This window comes from Scleropages formosus, chromosome 15 (genome assembly GCF_900964775.1).
Source record: "Scleropages formosus chromosome 15, fSclFor1.1, whole genome shotgun sequence".
NCBI classification, from domain to species: Eukaryota; Metazoa; Chordata; class Actinopteri; order Osteoglossiformes; family Osteoglossidae; genus Scleropages; species Scleropages formosus.
Genome location: NC_041820.1, coordinates 6,955,013 through 6,971,594, shown reverse-complemented (window position 1 = coordinate 6,971,594; position 16,582 = coordinate 6,955,013). Strand labels below are relative to the sequence as shown.

The 16,582-nt window shown below is 42.5% G+C and overlaps 2 protein-coding genes across 7 annotated transcripts in view; one reads left to right on the top strand and one right to left on the bottom strand.

Moving 5' to 3' along the window:
* myo6b (myosin VIb) overlaps positions 1-5,709 on the bottom strand; it is a 42,392-nt gene extending 36,683 nt beyond the window's left edge. For 4 of the 5 annotated variants that reach the window (XR_003798194.1, XM_029258475.1, XM_029258477.1 and 1 more), the window contains exon 1: positions 5,558-5,709. The gene's annotated coding sequence lies outside the window, so the exon portion shown is untranslated. The remainder of the gene's footprint in view (positions 1-5,557) is intronic. The other variant, XM_029258476.1, reaches the window with a different exon arrangement.
* A 3,813-nt stretch (positions 5,710-9,522) lies between these two features.
* Positions 9,523-16,553, top strand: colec11 (collectin sub-family member 11). Of its 2 annotated transcripts, none has more exons than XM_018730895.1 (7): positions 9,523-9,592; positions 11,333-11,528; positions 11,771-11,842; positions 14,598-14,669; positions 14,826-14,879; positions 15,363-15,458; positions 16,023-16,553. In XM_018730895.1, exons 2-7 carry the CDS (start codon positions 11,399-11,401, stop codon positions 16,412-16,414), a joined length of 816 nt encoding a protein of 271 aa, XP_018586411.1. In that variant the 5' UTR covers positions 9,523-9,592; positions 11,333-11,398; the 3' UTR covers positions 16,415-16,553. The 2 variants fall into 2 exon arrangements, with proteins under 2 accessions (XP_018586411.1, XP_018586403.1); XM_018730887.1 differs by having other exon boundaries at positions 16,005-16,553.
* The last annotated feature ends 29 nt before the right edge of the window (positions 16,554-16,582 follow it).

Sequence of the window (16,582 nt, the reverse complement as noted above, 5' to 3'; positions counted from 1 at the left end):
AAACAAAAGGAAACCAAAGGGAAGCGCCAGGAGCAAACAGTCAAGGTATGAGCAGCAGAGGATCGCATGTGGGGGTCCCGGGGTCCCCTGTACCGCTACTGTGCAACAACCACTGGATTCAAAGCAAACTCATTTGCTTATGCGCTTTGAGCCTGAGAGATAATAGCTGTGAAGGAAAACAATCTTTAAAGAAACCCCATTGTCCAAACCTGTTGATTTGTGGTGTCAAGGCCTGTCACACTTTGGCCATCCCACATCATCATGCTCGAAACCTGAATCCAAACAGACTCTTTTTTTTTTTTAATTTTATTCTCATAAAGCTGATATTCAATGACAAGCTGAAAACACACATTGCAAGACGTCAACCTTGTTAATGAAGCGCACCTATAAATTTAATACTATTATGATAACAGCGAGTAGTGCTGCTATCTCACAGCACCTGGCTGGTGCGAAAGGACATGGGTTCGATCTCCACTCGGTCTGTGTGGAGTTTGTATGTCCTCCTCATGTCTATGTGGGTTTACTCCAGGTACTCTGGTTTCCTCCCACAGTCCAAAGACATGCTGTTCAGATTCACCAATAGTGTGTGAGTGACAGAGAGTGTGTGTGTGTGTGTGTGTGTGTGTGTGTGTGTGTGTTCCACTGATGTACGGATGAGTCACCCGGTGTAAGTAGTGTATCTAACAGTGTAAGTCACCTTGGTGAATAAGGTGTGTGAGCTGATAGCACTACACAGAGTTCACTGGAAGTTGCTTTGGAGAAAAGTGTCTGCTAAATAAATGTAAATTATCACCATAATCATGATTAATTTAGTTACTTTCAACAAGCAACTTGCAACAGTGGGTTTGCACACCACTAAGTCATTTTTAATTATTCACGCATTCAGAGGGTTTGCTCAAAGAAGCTGATAGTGTAGTGGTTAGAGCTGCTGCCTTTAGACCCCAAGGTTGCAGGTTTGAGCCTCTCCTCTAGTGGTACTATCCTTCAGCAAGGTACTTACCCTAAATTGCTTCAGTAAAATTACCCAGCTGAAATGGGTAAACAGTTGTAAACACCTTAACATTGTAAGTTCTATTGGAGAAAAGCATCAGCTAGACAAATAGCTGTAATAATTTCAAAAGACTGAGTATTAATAATACAGGGACCACCCAAAAGATGAAGGGAAGGGGTTTCACACAAAATGCCAAAGTACTTTCTGCTACATGCAGCACTGAAGTGAAAGATCAAAATGCACTGACAGTTTCAGCAACATAATACATCACTTTTGCTGCTATTCCAGAAAGCGCTGAGGGCTGAGAACCAACCATGCGCGGCGAATGCAAACGTTTATTTTGAAAGGCAAACGAATCCCGACTCCTCGCTGAACGCCGGGCGACGTCACACAGCAAGTCATTCTTTTATGTTTATATTTGCTCCGTCTCGACAGACGGCGAGAACAAAGGCGGGACAGATGCAGTGGAGCCTCAAAGCACCGGGCCGTTACGATGGCTCTCGCATGCGCCGAACTTACTAAATTAGAGCGTTCTCAACTCCACTTTTAGATTTAATGAGAGCTTCCATTGCAGGGATTTCCGATCGTCTGCAGGCCACAGCTAAGTGCTTCAGCTCGCATCCAAATGGGGCTGTTGTGCTGGTAACGAGTACGAATGTTGGGGGCACGGTATGATTCATCACAAAGCACCCTCTTCAATGTTGGAACTGATCAGTGATACCATGGTACTGCGAAATGTGTTTTATCAGCAAGAAAAGGGTAAAATGATTATTATAATAGAATGGCACAGTGACACAGCGTGTAGCACTGGTGCCTCACTGCATGAGGCGTGAATGAATGTGCGTATGGCTGCCCTGTGAAGCCATCCCATCCAGGGCGCACCTGCGTCATGCCCTGTGCTTCTGGAATAGGCTCCGGATCACCGTGACCCTAAATCGAATAGGTATTTACTGATAACGAATGGATGGAAAATTATATATTTCTACATGTAATATATTTTTCAACTTTTTTTTTTCCCAGTTTCCATGCAAATTAAAGTGAAGCACAAACACTTTGAAGGTGAACACATACAGCAGGATTTCCTGAAGCAGTTGACCAGGAGAACCTACATTGAGGTTCCCTGCAGCATTTCCTCTCTCGGGACCTGAAAACATTAGTTTGCATTTTCAGGTTCCTGTTTGCAGACTTCTGGCTGACTTGTGTTGCTGTTCAATCACAAATTACATCTGATATTTGCATCATGTATCATAAACTCATAAAGCCATTCCTCCCCATGTGTGATCTCTGAAAGGGGAAGTGCATCGGATAACAGGCACATCCTTGAAGGCCAAACAGCGGAATTCTAGTCTGGTGAGCATTCATAACATTTATTCATTTAGCTCATGCTTTTCTCCAAAGCAACTGAGTGTTAAGCTACTTACACTGATTTATACCCATTTATACAGCTGGGTAACTAAGGACCTTGTTCAAGGGCACTACAGCAGGAGGTAGGAGGAACATTCCAGTCCTAAGGTGGCAGCTCAACTATTTTGTGTGTCATAATTACATTATTGCTGAGAAAATCAAAATGCTACTATTATTATGTAAAATGACAGCACACCTTTAATATGAGCCATTTCGATCCCAACCAAGAGTGTGGGTTCCAATAATCTGCACAGCTAAGGGTTAAAAGATGGAACACAAGACTACACAATGGATGGATTCAAACACTGCGAAGACCTCAAAGAGTGTTTTTTTTTTTTTTTTTTTAAAAAAAAGGGCCCAGAGGCTAAGAGTAGAGGACATTTAGATGATTTCACCATACCCGTCCCTATTTTATCATTGAAGACATTCTGGAAACCCTTCTGAGAACCGTAATGTAACACAGACCCTGACCTCACGTGGTTGCAGTGACTGGGGCTGACCGTGTGAGCGCTCCATGATCACAGCAGTGGTGAGATGTTTCTCCTGGCTCCCGGAGTCCGGTTTCAGATGACGGGTGAAGCCCCCCTCCCCCACCGAGACTCCACATGAATGGAAAAACCAGCCTCAGTGCCAACATAGGCCGTGGCAGTTACATGGTCCTCGACCTGGGGAGGGAGGAATGGGTTCACAGGGGTTTCCTGGAGTATGTACAGAGCCCCTCTCCCCCTTCCTGCTCTCACAGTAAAGAGACAGGAAATGGAAAAAACATTTCTGGTATCTGCTAGGAGCCGGCAGGAAGCAGGAAGGAGAGCAGAGAGCCAGACGGCAGCAGGGTTGACAAGCTGTCTTAACTGGGGATTGGGGCATCATGGATATTAGCATCACAAAGGTTGCCCATGCAATGCAAGGCACCAGCCGGTAATTAGATAAAGGATAAAGGAGAGGATAAGTCAAATGGGGGTATCATGAAACAGCAGACACATGACCTGATAGCAAGGAACCATGGAGCAGTTTAGAGGATACAACAAAACCTGTTGACAACGAGTAGACCTTGAGGTGCAGCCCTGAAAAACAGCCCCAATGCATGCAGTAACACGCTGGATCGTCAGCTTATGAACTGATGAGTTATACATTTTCAGGATACAAATATTTTCCAGTTTATTTATTCATAATTGCAATTCATTCACTAATCTGATTTACATAATTTCTTTCTGCAGCAGTGTTAATTCAACCTGTGTTTCCACATCCAGCCTATAGGTGTCAGTAAAATCCACAGTGAAAAAACAGGAGTGAAGGACCACCTGAATTCCAGTGGATCATTTAGGGTGATTGATAACAAGGTGATGAACATTTTGCTCTTAGTCAAAGGCCAGTATTTGATAGGAGTTTGTGGAAACAACAGTCATTTTAAAGGATCTTGAAGTTAATAAAAATATCAAATTACATTTCCTCAGCTAGCTGATGCTCTTCTCCAAAACAAGTTACAATACAAATCTATCCACAACTATTCAATTTATACAGCTGGAAAATTTTAATGGAGCAATTTAGGGTAAGTACCTTGCTTGAAGGTACCAAAGCCATAGATGAGAGTCGAACCGGAAATCTTCTGATCCAAAGCTCTAACCCCTACACTATCAATTGCCCCAAAACTAAAAACATCATACAAAATAATTTTTAATTTAGTATAATAATTTACTGTGACCTTATTTGGTAAGTCACTGAGGAAAGTCTGTATTATTAAACTTTTTATTGAAGGTGTCTTAGTGGTAAAAGTAAATTTATATTTCTGAACAAATTAATTTACAAACTTTTGGCCCCAATTGTGTTTAAAAATGAGAAGCCCGTGTATTATCCTTTACCCATACAGGTGTCAGGCCAATTGTATGATATTATTGTGATGACACCAAAAATCAACCAGTCCTTCAGTGAGCAAACACTGCCTTAAGCTGGCAATTTGATTAAAGCTGGAGTGAAAACATGGTCAATGGAAAAAAGGAAAACAACAGTTTATTGATCACTAAGGGGGGAAACAGACAAAAAAAGCAGTAACAACCCAGCGGTCAAAGCTCCGAGGACCCAGAAACACTGGTCAACAACTCTAGCACATCACAAAAAAAAAAAAAAAAAAAAAATCCAAGTCAGATATAAACTACTATTGCTACTGTTACTCTCACATATGTAAACCTGCCACAGAGGAAACTACTTTATTATGCTAAATTATGGCTTTATTACTTTATAACAACTTCCTGATCAACTTTTGCCATTTTGTTTCTAAAACTGGACTTCTCATCACTCTCTGAAGAAACGTGTCCCATATGACAGCAACTGAAAATGGTGTATAAAACGTGATATTTTAAAATTTAATCATAAGGTGCTCCATATTCCTCTAAAGATTATATATGAATCACACAGGACAATCACACAATCAATCGGGTCTTTAACGTGTCGGTGTTTACAATGACACATTTCTGAAACTATACAAGGGAGTAGAAGGGAGTGTCATGCTTAGAGCTGCAGCATTACAATCTGGAGGTTCCTGGTTCAAATCCCACCACCTACTGCACCACCCTGTAGGCAGTTAGTTACACTGAACTGGTACTTTAAAAATATCTGGCTGTATAAATAGGGAAAAGAAGAAGGCTATAGCTCAGCTGATTATCTAACTGTGCAAGTGGCGTTGGAAAAAGGTGTCACATAAAAAAAAAAAAAAAAACTTCACTCTTAACTTAAGCTCTTTTTATTACAGCATTGTGTCAGACTGAAGTGAAGTAGTGTCCCTGTCCACGCACTCCCGAGTCCAGTGGTCTAAGAGCCAGGCTTTCTAGTTCTTACCCTGATATTACCCTGAGTCTATTGTATGCCATCCCATGCTGCATTACTTCCCAATAACTGTAACAAAACAAAGCGCGTGAAGAAACACACACAGTGATACAATGTTGCCAATGCGTTGCGGTTAGGGGGGGAGGGTCCATCTCTCCGACAATCGCCGTTTTGAGGGTCCTTTCAGCCCGATCCATCAACACACCGGTGTCCAGACATCTCTCAGGATCGGTGTGCACTTATAATTTTGTACACATCATCATCATTCACACACTCGACTCGTCCTCGCGTAATCATGGCTGCAAACCCGCCCGCTCGTTGCGCCGTGAGGATCGTACTCACTCACTGCCTGTGTGTCCTTCGCGGTTTATACTCCGGCAATTCTCCTCCAGAAACAGCAGAAAGGCTCCCGACGACACAATGCTCCGCAGACCCAAGTGCCGCTTCCCTGTCCTGCCGCTCGCCGCCCGCAGTCCCAGAATGAAGTCGGGAAACGGGCCGCTGACGTCAGAGGGAAGCGCTGCAGTAGCGGCTGTGCGCCTGTAGGGGGCGCGGGGAGCAAATAGTGTCAGTACTGCAACGGCACTGTCACATTACAGTGACAATACAGTAACAGTGGTGGAACAGCACAGTGACATTACACTGACAACACTATAGCAATTGAGGGAAAGAGTGGAAACAGTGCTATCCTCCTGCAACAATATTGTAACAGTACTACAAAATACAATTCAGTTCTATAAAAGCACTGTAAGAACACTATAAAAATGCACACACACATTGGCTGAGGCCACCTGTCCCGAGCGGGGTCATGGCGAGCCGGGGCCCACCCCGGCAGCATGAGGCGTGGGGCCGGGACACGCCCAGGGCGGGATGCCAGTCCGTCACAAGGCACCCCCAACGGGACTCGAACCCCAGGCCTGCCAGAGAGCAGGAGCTGGCCAAACCCGCTGCGCCACCACACCCCCCACTATAGAAATACTGTAACAATATTATAACCATAGAGTTTATTTATACAGGCAGTAGTTTGGCCTCTGAAACTTGCAGCTTTAACAATGAGTACTATCAGTAGCACTCCCCACTAGTAGAAGCAGCACAGCAAAAATATCAAGTTAAACATAGGCAAAGATGTGAAAGATGATCTGGATGAAAGTGTCAGGTGACCAATGAAAGAAAGAAAGAAACAGAAATAAAATAATACCATGGATTAGTATAGTGTGAAATGCTGCTGTTATACACAATAGCTGTGACTGTGAATGATTTTAAATATTAAGAATTTACATGTATGCTGAAAAAAAAAACTACTTAAAAACAGGTTTTCCTTAAGTTTCTTAAGGATGTAATTCAGATCAGAAAAACAAATTTGCAGGGAGATTAATTATTCCGAGGGAATTTATGCAAACAACATAACAGGATACATACGTGTGGCCTTCTTGAAAGCAACCCTGCAAATTTCCCACAGAGAGAGCAGCACAAGCAGCCGTGTCACAAATTTACCCCTAACGGCACCATGTTTTTTCCACATGCCGGCCAACTTGTGAGTCATCAATGTTTTAAAGGCCAGTAACCTAAACCTCAACGTTTTTGCAGGACATCCAATCCAGGGCTGAAAGCTAATATGGGACGGGTGCTTTTAATTAGAAGGACACCCAATACATGCAGAACTGAAACTATCGTGTTTCTGCACAGCTACAAAGGCACGTAAGCATGTCTCCTGAAATGTTTACATGACATTTAATTTCTCCGTGTATAATAAGGTGGGTTGCTGGTGCCGGGTCACACGCTCGCAGACACAAAAAGTGCAGCGGGAGGACTTTGCCAAACCACAATCATGGCTCATCTGTGTTTAAATAAAGTAGGTTGACATGAATAGCTCTGATCCATATGATTCTACACATACAGCGCTGCTTGGAAGTACGTAAACCCTATAGGGATGGTCATTACTGTTGTAGAAAATCTTAAAATAATCTTATGAAATGAATAAATGATTATGATTTACAAACCTGATTCTACTTACCTATCTGGTTTAACCAATGCATCTTGGGCTTCACTTATTTTTGCAGCTGCAATATTCCCGTGTTTTTACTACACACACGATTTCCTCTAAAACAACATATGGACTTGATCATTACACACCTATTATGTCACAGGAGAAACACCGATTCTCATTAAAATAACCATTACATGGTAAAACTCTTTCAAACAGCACTATAAATAAAGTGAGATACGAGTCTCAAAATACTCGTTTGTGTGTGGCTGCGTATGTATTTGTCAGTAGTGCAGGAGGTTACAGGGCTGAGTCTAAATGGTTTCAGAGATTTCGAAGTCATCTTGTCCATTTGTTGCTATGACCAGATTTTGAGAATGAGCCCCTTAATCTCCCGACGGATTTATCTTCATCCATTGCTATGGAGACCAGTCTGTCAACTTCACAGTTAAGTGGCTGCATAAAAATGTGGGGATATTTGACTTATTTAACTGATACTTCACTGATTTAAGATAAAATCCATTTAGAAATTATAATTTAATTTAGTAAAACCAAAAATGACATCAACACATTTTCAGATGACAAACATCATATCGGTAAAGAGTGCACATTATCTTATTTGTTTGTTTGGTTGTTTGTTTTACCTATGACACTGGTGGTACTGGTGTGCAGAGGAGCAAGGCAGTATCGATGTTCAGTGAAAAATTTATGTCAGATGAAATTTATGGTCCACAGCACCACCTACTGATTATTCTGAGATTGCATAATTTCAATTAAAATACACACACACACAATTAAAATAAATTTGCATAAATTAAAAATAGTTGTTTTAATAAACACTTTATTTTTCTGCTTTAGAGCAGCAGTTGAAAATGAATCACTGTATATTTAGTTTATTCTTTTTATATTTTAATGGTGGAATGTACGTACATTGAAGAAGGGAATTTTGTTCTTTGCAGTATCAACACATGACCACTAGAGGAAGTAGAGAGAGGATGTTTTCAGAGCCTCTTTCTTCAGAAGAAATTATTTTTCACTTTTGGTAAGTGCATAGGTAGAAGGCTATTTAAACTATTTTGGAATTCAAAACAAGCTTCTAGAAATTAATTGTTGCCTCGGTAATAATTTCTTCAGTTAATTACGACATGCTTCCCTTCTGATGCATGCCAGTCATACTTATCTAACAGGATGTATAAAAAACAGACATTAGCCAAAAATACCCTTAAATGTCAACGCTGACCAATTTTTATTGCCCTGTATTCAAGTTTATTTTCTGTTTTGCAGTAGAAAGGTGCGTTTTTGCTCTTATTTCCAGAAGCCGTGGTCTCCAGAACTCATAGAACTTGGTTCAGGTCTTTATTTAGTTCATGATAATGAAGGATCACTACAGTCTTTCAATAATTAATAGTGAACACAGGATTAGCAGTAGTTTTCACAGCTTCCTCTGTTAAAACTTCTTTTTTAAAGAATTTTGTGAGATTTCTAACAAGTCTTAGCACTTGTGGCAGAGGTTTAGATTTTCACAGCCTTTCAGCCTTTGCTTGGTACTAGAAGGGAAACTCTTACAAATGTGTGTGTGTCTTTAAGGATTTTAAGCTTTGCCTATCCATAACAGAACTGTTCTTCTCTCGCCTTAGTACTACCAAAGCATCTAGCAGTGTTTAAGAAACTGACCTTTGTTTTATTTCAGGGAAAAACTACCCGTCTTGAATGGTTTTTACTAACAAGACTCTGCAGTAACTTACTGCAGAACTGTGATTCATAGCAACAAGGTAGTGATGATGCCTCTAGAATTCTTATTAAACAATGACTCCACAAAGTTTCCAGAGATGGACTGGAGTTAAGCACAGAATTAAATTACAAACAAACAAGCAAGCAAGCAAACAAACAAACAAACAAACAAACAAACAAACAAACAAACAAACACACACACACACACACACACACACACACTCCAGATAGATTTCAGCAGCTGATTTCCTGTGCCACACGGTTGGCGTTCTGGGCTGTGTGAAGGCGCTTCATGATCTGTGGTATTCCCCATCCAGCAGTCTGTTTTGTGTCTACTAATTGGAAAAGTGTAATGAACCAGTCTCACTTCTCACCCCTGTCCCCTACGAAATCTCCTCAGTGCAGATGAGTGTGTGTGTGTGTGTTTGTTATCAGGGCCTCGTAAGTGATTACGGCGCGCTTTCCCACGCACTGTTATCGCCGCGCTGCGCAGATGTCTCCGCTGTGTTTACAGATGCTTCCCAGTGCTCTCTGGTTGGCTGCTGAGGGCGAGGGGTGACGGAGCGGACGCCAGCGCTTTGTGACAGAACCCCAGCGCAGGGCCTACGCCCACCCTCGTGCCCAGTGTGCTCCTTGCAACATCCCTTGGAACATCTTAAAAGGTATGTGTGCTTCCTGATCTTTTCGTGCGCTGCTCCTTCAGTCTGTGACGTTTGGATTTTACTGTGTGTGTTGATGCACCACTCCATAGCAGAGGAATATTATTCATAAGACATGAGGGCAAAGTAGGATCACACATCCTCCAGTTACTCGGGTCCCCTAGCTTTTGTGCAACAGGGAGCAGACGTTCTGAATCTGTATGAAATGCTTTAATCATAGTGATTATTATTATTATTATTATTATTATTATTACTTCTATGGGAAGTGATCAAACTGAATTAAGACAACACAGAAATGCTTCATTGTAACTGGCGTTATTGGTAACTGAGCAGTAATATCAGATTCCACCATTATTGACAACTAATATTCACTTTTACCTCACTGCAGAACTGTGTTCCGAGAGGGATCATTGAGCAAATTTCAAATAAACTGATGAAAATTAAAATTTGTTTGTTATATTTTGGGACTTTTTCAGTCGAGGTATACCTGCTTATTTTATAAATATGGTAAAGTGAATTGTTCAGTGTTCACATTTGAAAATGTCTTTTCATGTATTTGTTCAGATTTTTCCTTTCATCAGAGTGACGTCCAATGTGAACTTTGTACATGAAAATACTGTGGTTTCAACTATTTACCCCTTGATAATTTAATGCTCAAATGAGGTGAAGTAGCACGACCAAGGTTAAGATTTAAATCCGAGAGTTTTTTATTATAAGACAACGCTTTGTCCCTTTAAAGCTGAAAATTAAATAGAATTTAATATTTTCAGTTAATGCGTCCTGAGATATGACCCCCAGAAAAACAATGATCTGCTACTGTAACTAATAAGGAAAACATAAAATAATAGTCATTGCCATTAAAGTGGTTTGCACCAAAAGTGTTTCACCACACTTTACCGCACCCTGTTCTCTCTGGCTGCGTAATGACATCCTCCCTCAGTCGTCTGCCATTCGTCACTGCTAGAGCTTCCCGGCACCTTATCCATCACCGTGGGGTCAGATACACGTCTGCCTGTGATAACGTCGCCCCTTGTGTTCTTTCTCTCCCAAAACCACCCGCACTGACAGGATATACAACATGTCACTTAAACACAAAGATGTGAACACATTTCAGCATTTTTGCCCAATTATATGGATTTAGGGTTAGATTTGTTGCCCATTTTCCATGGTAGTTGTCTAAAAAGACACTGTGGTGGGGGGGGGCGGGGGATCTGCACTGGCTGTCAAAGACTGGCATTCTGCGGGTTATCAGTTTTTCTGGAAAAGCAGCTTGTGCATCTCTTTTGGACTTTATTTGCCAGCATTCCAATATTGTTACAATCAGTGCAATTAATAAAATTCTTCAAGACAATTAGCTTTAAATGCACAGAAAGTATCAGGTTTCCAACAAACTGTTTAATGGAAAGGAAAATGTGCTTCACATTTTTATGAGGCGTCAGTGTAGTGCTTTATATATATATATATATATATATATATGTATATTCTGGCCCTTCACACCGGTTTGCCTTCTTGCATTTTGTATTGACTCTACCCCTTGCACATCATTCTTTCCTAATAGAATTTTCCATTAAATGTTTTACTGGCTCTATCCCTTCACAGAAATATTTGATAGGATTCTGATCCATCCATCCATCCATCCATCCATCCATCCATCCATCCATCCATCCATCCATGTCTCACTGCAGGATCCATTATCACTGCCCCCTTCCTGCCAGTGACCCCTAACAGCCTGTCCTGTTGCAGATTTCTGTGGTTCCATCTCCTTTGTGCCAGTCATCCCAAACAGCCTGCAGCACTGCAGATTGCAAGATGAGGTCAAGCTTGCTGTTTCTACAATGTCTCCTCACCCTGCTGCTCCTGACCCAGCTGAGGCTGTCTCGCTGCCAACACGGGTCCGAGGAGCCCTGCTCCCTCCAAATTGTAGTCCCTGGACTTAAAGGTAGGGATGTGCCCCGCCCACCTGCTTCCTGGACAGGTGTGAACTGGACGTAGCTCTTTTGGAAATGAATAGTGGATTTATATGAATGAATAGTGTAGTGGTGTAAATGTGTGAATGTCAGCCAGAGTCACACGCTATTATTACACTCACAAACACACTGGTGGCACCTTGAGGTTCTGCTTCTACAGTTTTCCTTAATCCCCTTCGTAATGATCTGTGTCACTTCCTGCCACGTTGACAAGGGGAGACGGGAGAAAAGGGAGAGAAAGGAGCCCCCGGAAGGCCAGGAAGAGTCGGGCCTCCTGGAGAGATGGGTATGTCTTACGCAGCCCCCAGCCATGGGGGGCACATCTCTATACCCCACATGTACTAGAGCTGGTTTTGAACTCAAATGTACAGGGTGATCATTGCACTAGAAATGAGGAAAGCAGTGCGGTGGTGCTGGGTGTGTAACCCAGAGGTTGTTTCTTCAAGTCTCTTAAATGGGTGGGATCATAAACTGCTTTCCGTTACATTACCTTTACATTTTTTCATTTAGCAGACACTTTTCTCCAAAGCGATGTACATCTCAGCAAAAATTCATCCCATTCCATTATCCATAAGCATTTGTCCAGCACAGGGTCCATCCCAAATCCATTCCATTATCCATAAGTGCTTCTCCAGCACAGGGTCGCCGTGGTCCACAGCCTATTCTGGAAGCATTCGGGTGAGGCAGGGTTCACCCCGGATGGGACAGTAGTCCATCGTAGGGCAACCACACACACTCACTTCCACACACTATATGGGTAGTTTAGCACCACCGATTCACCTGAAACACGAGTGTTCGGACAGTGGGGGGCGGAAACCAGAGCACACCGAGGAAACCCACACAAACAAGGGGATGACATGCAAACTCCATACAGGCTGAACCAGATCCGGATCGGAACCCACATCTGAACCTACGGTCAAGATGCTTTGAGGCACCAGTGCTACCTGTTGCGCCACCATCCCAACCTGTTTGCATGGTAGTAAAACAAAGTGTTTTACCTCGGTCTAAAGAAAGACCTGAGGCTTAGGAGCTGCAGAGTCAAATAATGTCAAGGTCAGAGGACTGCAGCTGGAGGTGGCAGAAGGGACAGGGGCCTTACACAGAAGACGCTAACTATGCGGGGTGCTGAGGATACCACGGCTGAACTCACACAGACCACCCCAGCCGCAGAAGGAACATTTCCTGGTCTGCTGCCAGCATGGTGTGGCATGCATCGCGGTGAGAAGAAAAGTCCCAAAACTACTCCGCGTGAGTGTACCCATGCGCTACTGGGCCACCATGGCGGCCGCTGGTAATCAGTTCAGCTCAACTCACTTTATCTTCATATAGCGCCTTTCTCAACAGCCCAACCCAGAGCCCTTAGCCCTTGGCTTGTGTTCCCATCAAAGGATAGAATCTGAATACCGTAAAGCTTTGTGGCATCCTCCACACTGGGCATCTGAACACAAGAAATTAATGATCACCAGTTTCCAATGAATTTATGTGATTTATTCACATTTGTACATCCGTGCTGTGTGTGGTCAGATCGGGCCACTTGTAGGAAATGAATAAGTGAGATTATAATAAAGAGCAAATAATATGAAATGCGTAATTTAGGAGATCTCTCTCTCACACACGCACACACACACACACACACACACACACACACACACAGACACAGCAGAGCTATTTCCAGTTAATGAGGTCTATACTCAGAACTCAGGACCCTTTATTGTCAGTATATATTGTACTGAAATTAGTTGTGGTCTGGTGCCAAACATGAAACACAATAATTGCAACATACAAGACAGTGAAGGACAAGATGATAACGTCATACAAAGTAGATCATATAGCTCAATGTACGAGTACAATTATAGAGCATAAATTCCAAAAAAAGACATGTAGAACTTGTGATAATGACTAGGAATAAAACTGCTTAAACACAGATTTAGGTGACGATCTATTTTTTATTATTGCTTTATAAATCATTATAATGTGCTCTCCAATTTTGGACCGGAACACCAGCAATACGAAGCTGTCTCAAACACAAATCAAGGGTTACGGTAAGATCAAGTATTAAAAGCCCAACAAGGAGCTGTAAAGACTGCAACACTAATACAGAAATATCTGCAATAACACTGATGGTAGTAATGCATTCTGAAAACCATGTTTTTATTCAGCTTTGCCTTAGTGACCTTGGTAACTGAAACTCAGACTTAGGTCAAGGCTGATATCAGAGAAGCAATAGCAGCTCCTGGTAATGTACCCTAGAGAGCATAACATCATAAAATCTGATGTAATGATGCACCCTGCGTCACTGATGTTTCAGATGATTCTTTAAAAAAAAAAAAAAAATATATATATATATATATATATATATATATATATATATATATATGTACATATATATATATATATATATGTACATATATATGTATATATATATATGTACTGAGTATGAACTTGAACTTGAGTATATTGCTAGTAAATATTGAAACAAGTCCCTTATATTATTACGGGCTATCAGACAGTTTTGTAGTTGAAAGACTGGGCAAGTCCAAATATTTGAACAAGGAAATTGTACTGCTATTTTTAAATTGGTACTTGTGTGAATGACATTGAGTGAAATTATATTGCACATAAATAATCCATACATCATGAATCACTGGCTGTCCAGTGCAGGGTCAGAGCGGTCCAGAGCCTATCACAGAGGCAGGGGGCGCAGGGCAGGGTACACCCTTGATGGGATGCCAGTCTGCTTCAGGACAATCACACACAGATATACATACTAATCTAAATTTAGTGTCAAAATTCCACCTGAAACATGTATTTGCACTGTGGGAGGAAACCAGAGCACCAGGAGGAGCTCTATGTGAACATGTGAATAATATGCAAACTTCACACACTGAGCCAGGTCTCAACCCACGTCCAATCCCACAACCCAGGAGCTGGAGACACTAGCACTACCTGCTGCACCATTGTGCTACTCCTGCTTATAATAGTAATATTTTTCCTTCACTGTTATTGAACGGGCACAGCTGTGAAGTGTTTCTGTCCTTTAGGGCACCCTGGAGTAAAAGGAGAGAAAGGTCTCATGGGACGTCATGGGAAAGCAGGCCCAGCTGGCTCCAAAGGTAAAACAGAATACTGCTTCAATGTGTGTGTGTGTGTGTGTGTGTGTGTGTGTGTGTGTGTGTGTGTGTGTGTGTGTGTGCTTTTAATGCTTAAATACACAACAATAATGAGAAGGGTTGCATTTGACACCCTGGTTTCTCATTTTACTCAAACAGGGTTAAAGGGGGATGTGGGAGATCCTGGATCACGAGGACCAAATGGAGCACCAGGTATAACCTAAATCCTTGCCCTCAGAATATGTTTATTAGGAACCATTATTTATCTGTCTCCTTTCTCCAAGGTGAGATGCAATGTTAGATTTGCACACTAAGGTCTTTACAATGATTTACTTATTCAAATGGGTAATTACAGCCAATTCATACAGAGTCATTTTTACTGCATCAGTACAGGGTAAATACTGTACCTTTGGAAGGTGACGACTCTGATCACTACATCACCTGCTGTCCCCCATCGTTCAGATGTTACTTTTAAAGATATGATGTGATGGAGAGCAACATCCTCTAGACAGATGATGCAGCACAGTTCATATGAATGTACTGTATACTTCTTATGTGTCATACATTGAATTATGCAATATGCTACGTTTTTAGTATGCATCTTTTGATGTACGTGGACACATCATTGGTGATGTAAGCTGATAAATATTAAGATGATTACTCTGTTGTGCGTTTGATTTTGGCATGTGTCAACAGGGGTTCCTTGTGAGTGTGCCCCCCTCAGGAAGATGATCGGGGAAATGGACATCCTTGTGTCGCAGCTCAGCACCGAGCTGAAGTTCATTAAAAGTGGTAAGTTTGCAACTCGTCCTTGAATTCAGAAGCTGAAGTATTAAATTGATTCATTTAGCTGACACTTCTCTCTAAAGTGATTTACACTGTTAAGGTATTTACAATTCTTCACCCAGCTGGCTAATTTTACCGAAGCGATTTAGGGTAAGTACCTTGCTCAAGGGTACTACAGCTGGAGGCAGAGCTCAAACCTGCAACCTTTAGAGCCAAAGGCAGCAGCTCTAATCATTACACTACTAGCTGTCCCAGTGCAGTACTGTGGGACATCTGGTATGGTAATGGTTTGAGTTCCTGCCTGTGGCCCAAAAGGTTGCAGATTTAAAATCTCACCTCTTGCCATAGTACCCTTGAGTATGGAACTTACCCTGAAATTGCTCCAGTAAAATTATCCAGCTGTATAAATGGGTAAATAAATACAGGCCGCTTTGGATAGAAGCACCAGCTGAGTATGTAATGTAAATGAACCCAATGCTGCACATGTTTGTAACTTGTATAAAGCCTCCCAGTATACGAGTGACTGTAGACATGCAGGTGCTCATTTTTCAGCACTGCCCTCCCCCGCAGCTGTCGCTGGCGTCAAGGAGACTGACAGCAAGGTGTACCTACTGGTCAAGGAGGAGAAGCGGTACGTGGACGCCGAGGTCTACTGCCAGGGCAGGGGAGGGCATCTTGCCATGCCCAAGGATGACGCCGCCAACGGGGCCATCGCCTCCTACGTCACCCAGGCGGGCCTCACCAGGGTCTTCATTGGCATCAACGATGTAGAGCGAGAGGGCCACTTCGCCTACGTGGATCGATCCCCCATGAGCACCTTCAACAAGTGGAGGGAAGGGGAGCCCAACAACGCCTATGAGGACGAGGACTGTGCCGAGATGGTGTCCGCGGGCGGCTGGAATGACGTGGCCTGTCATCTCACCATGTACTTCATCTGCGAGTTTGACAAAGATGGTGCCTGAGGCCGTCGAACCAGGGACCACAGAGGCCATTTTGCCGTTTTTCCTTTACATAATGAACATGACAAGCAGGCGTGAAGAAGCCTTACTTCATTTTTTACAGTATGAAACACTGCGGAGGGGAAGCAGACCTGTGTTGTACTGGCACAGAGTTTATTGGACTTTTTAAAT

What these genes read in the sequence shown, in the direction of transcription:
- colec11 (XM_018730887.1), top strand. Translation starts at nt 11,399, where the DNA reads ATGAGGTCAAGCTTGCTGTTTCTACAATGTCTCCTCACCCTGCTGCTC. An exon ending in CGGGCCTCCTGGAGAGATGG is followed by an intron (nt 11,843 to 14,597) that starts GTATGTCTTACG and finishes TCTGTCCTTTAG; the next exon opens with GGCACCCTGGAGTAAAAGGA. An exon ending in AGGCCCAGCTGGCTCCAAAG is followed by an intron (nt 14,670 to 14,825) that starts GTAAAACAGAAT and finishes TTACTCAAACAG; the next exon opens with GGTTAAAGGGGGATGTGGGA.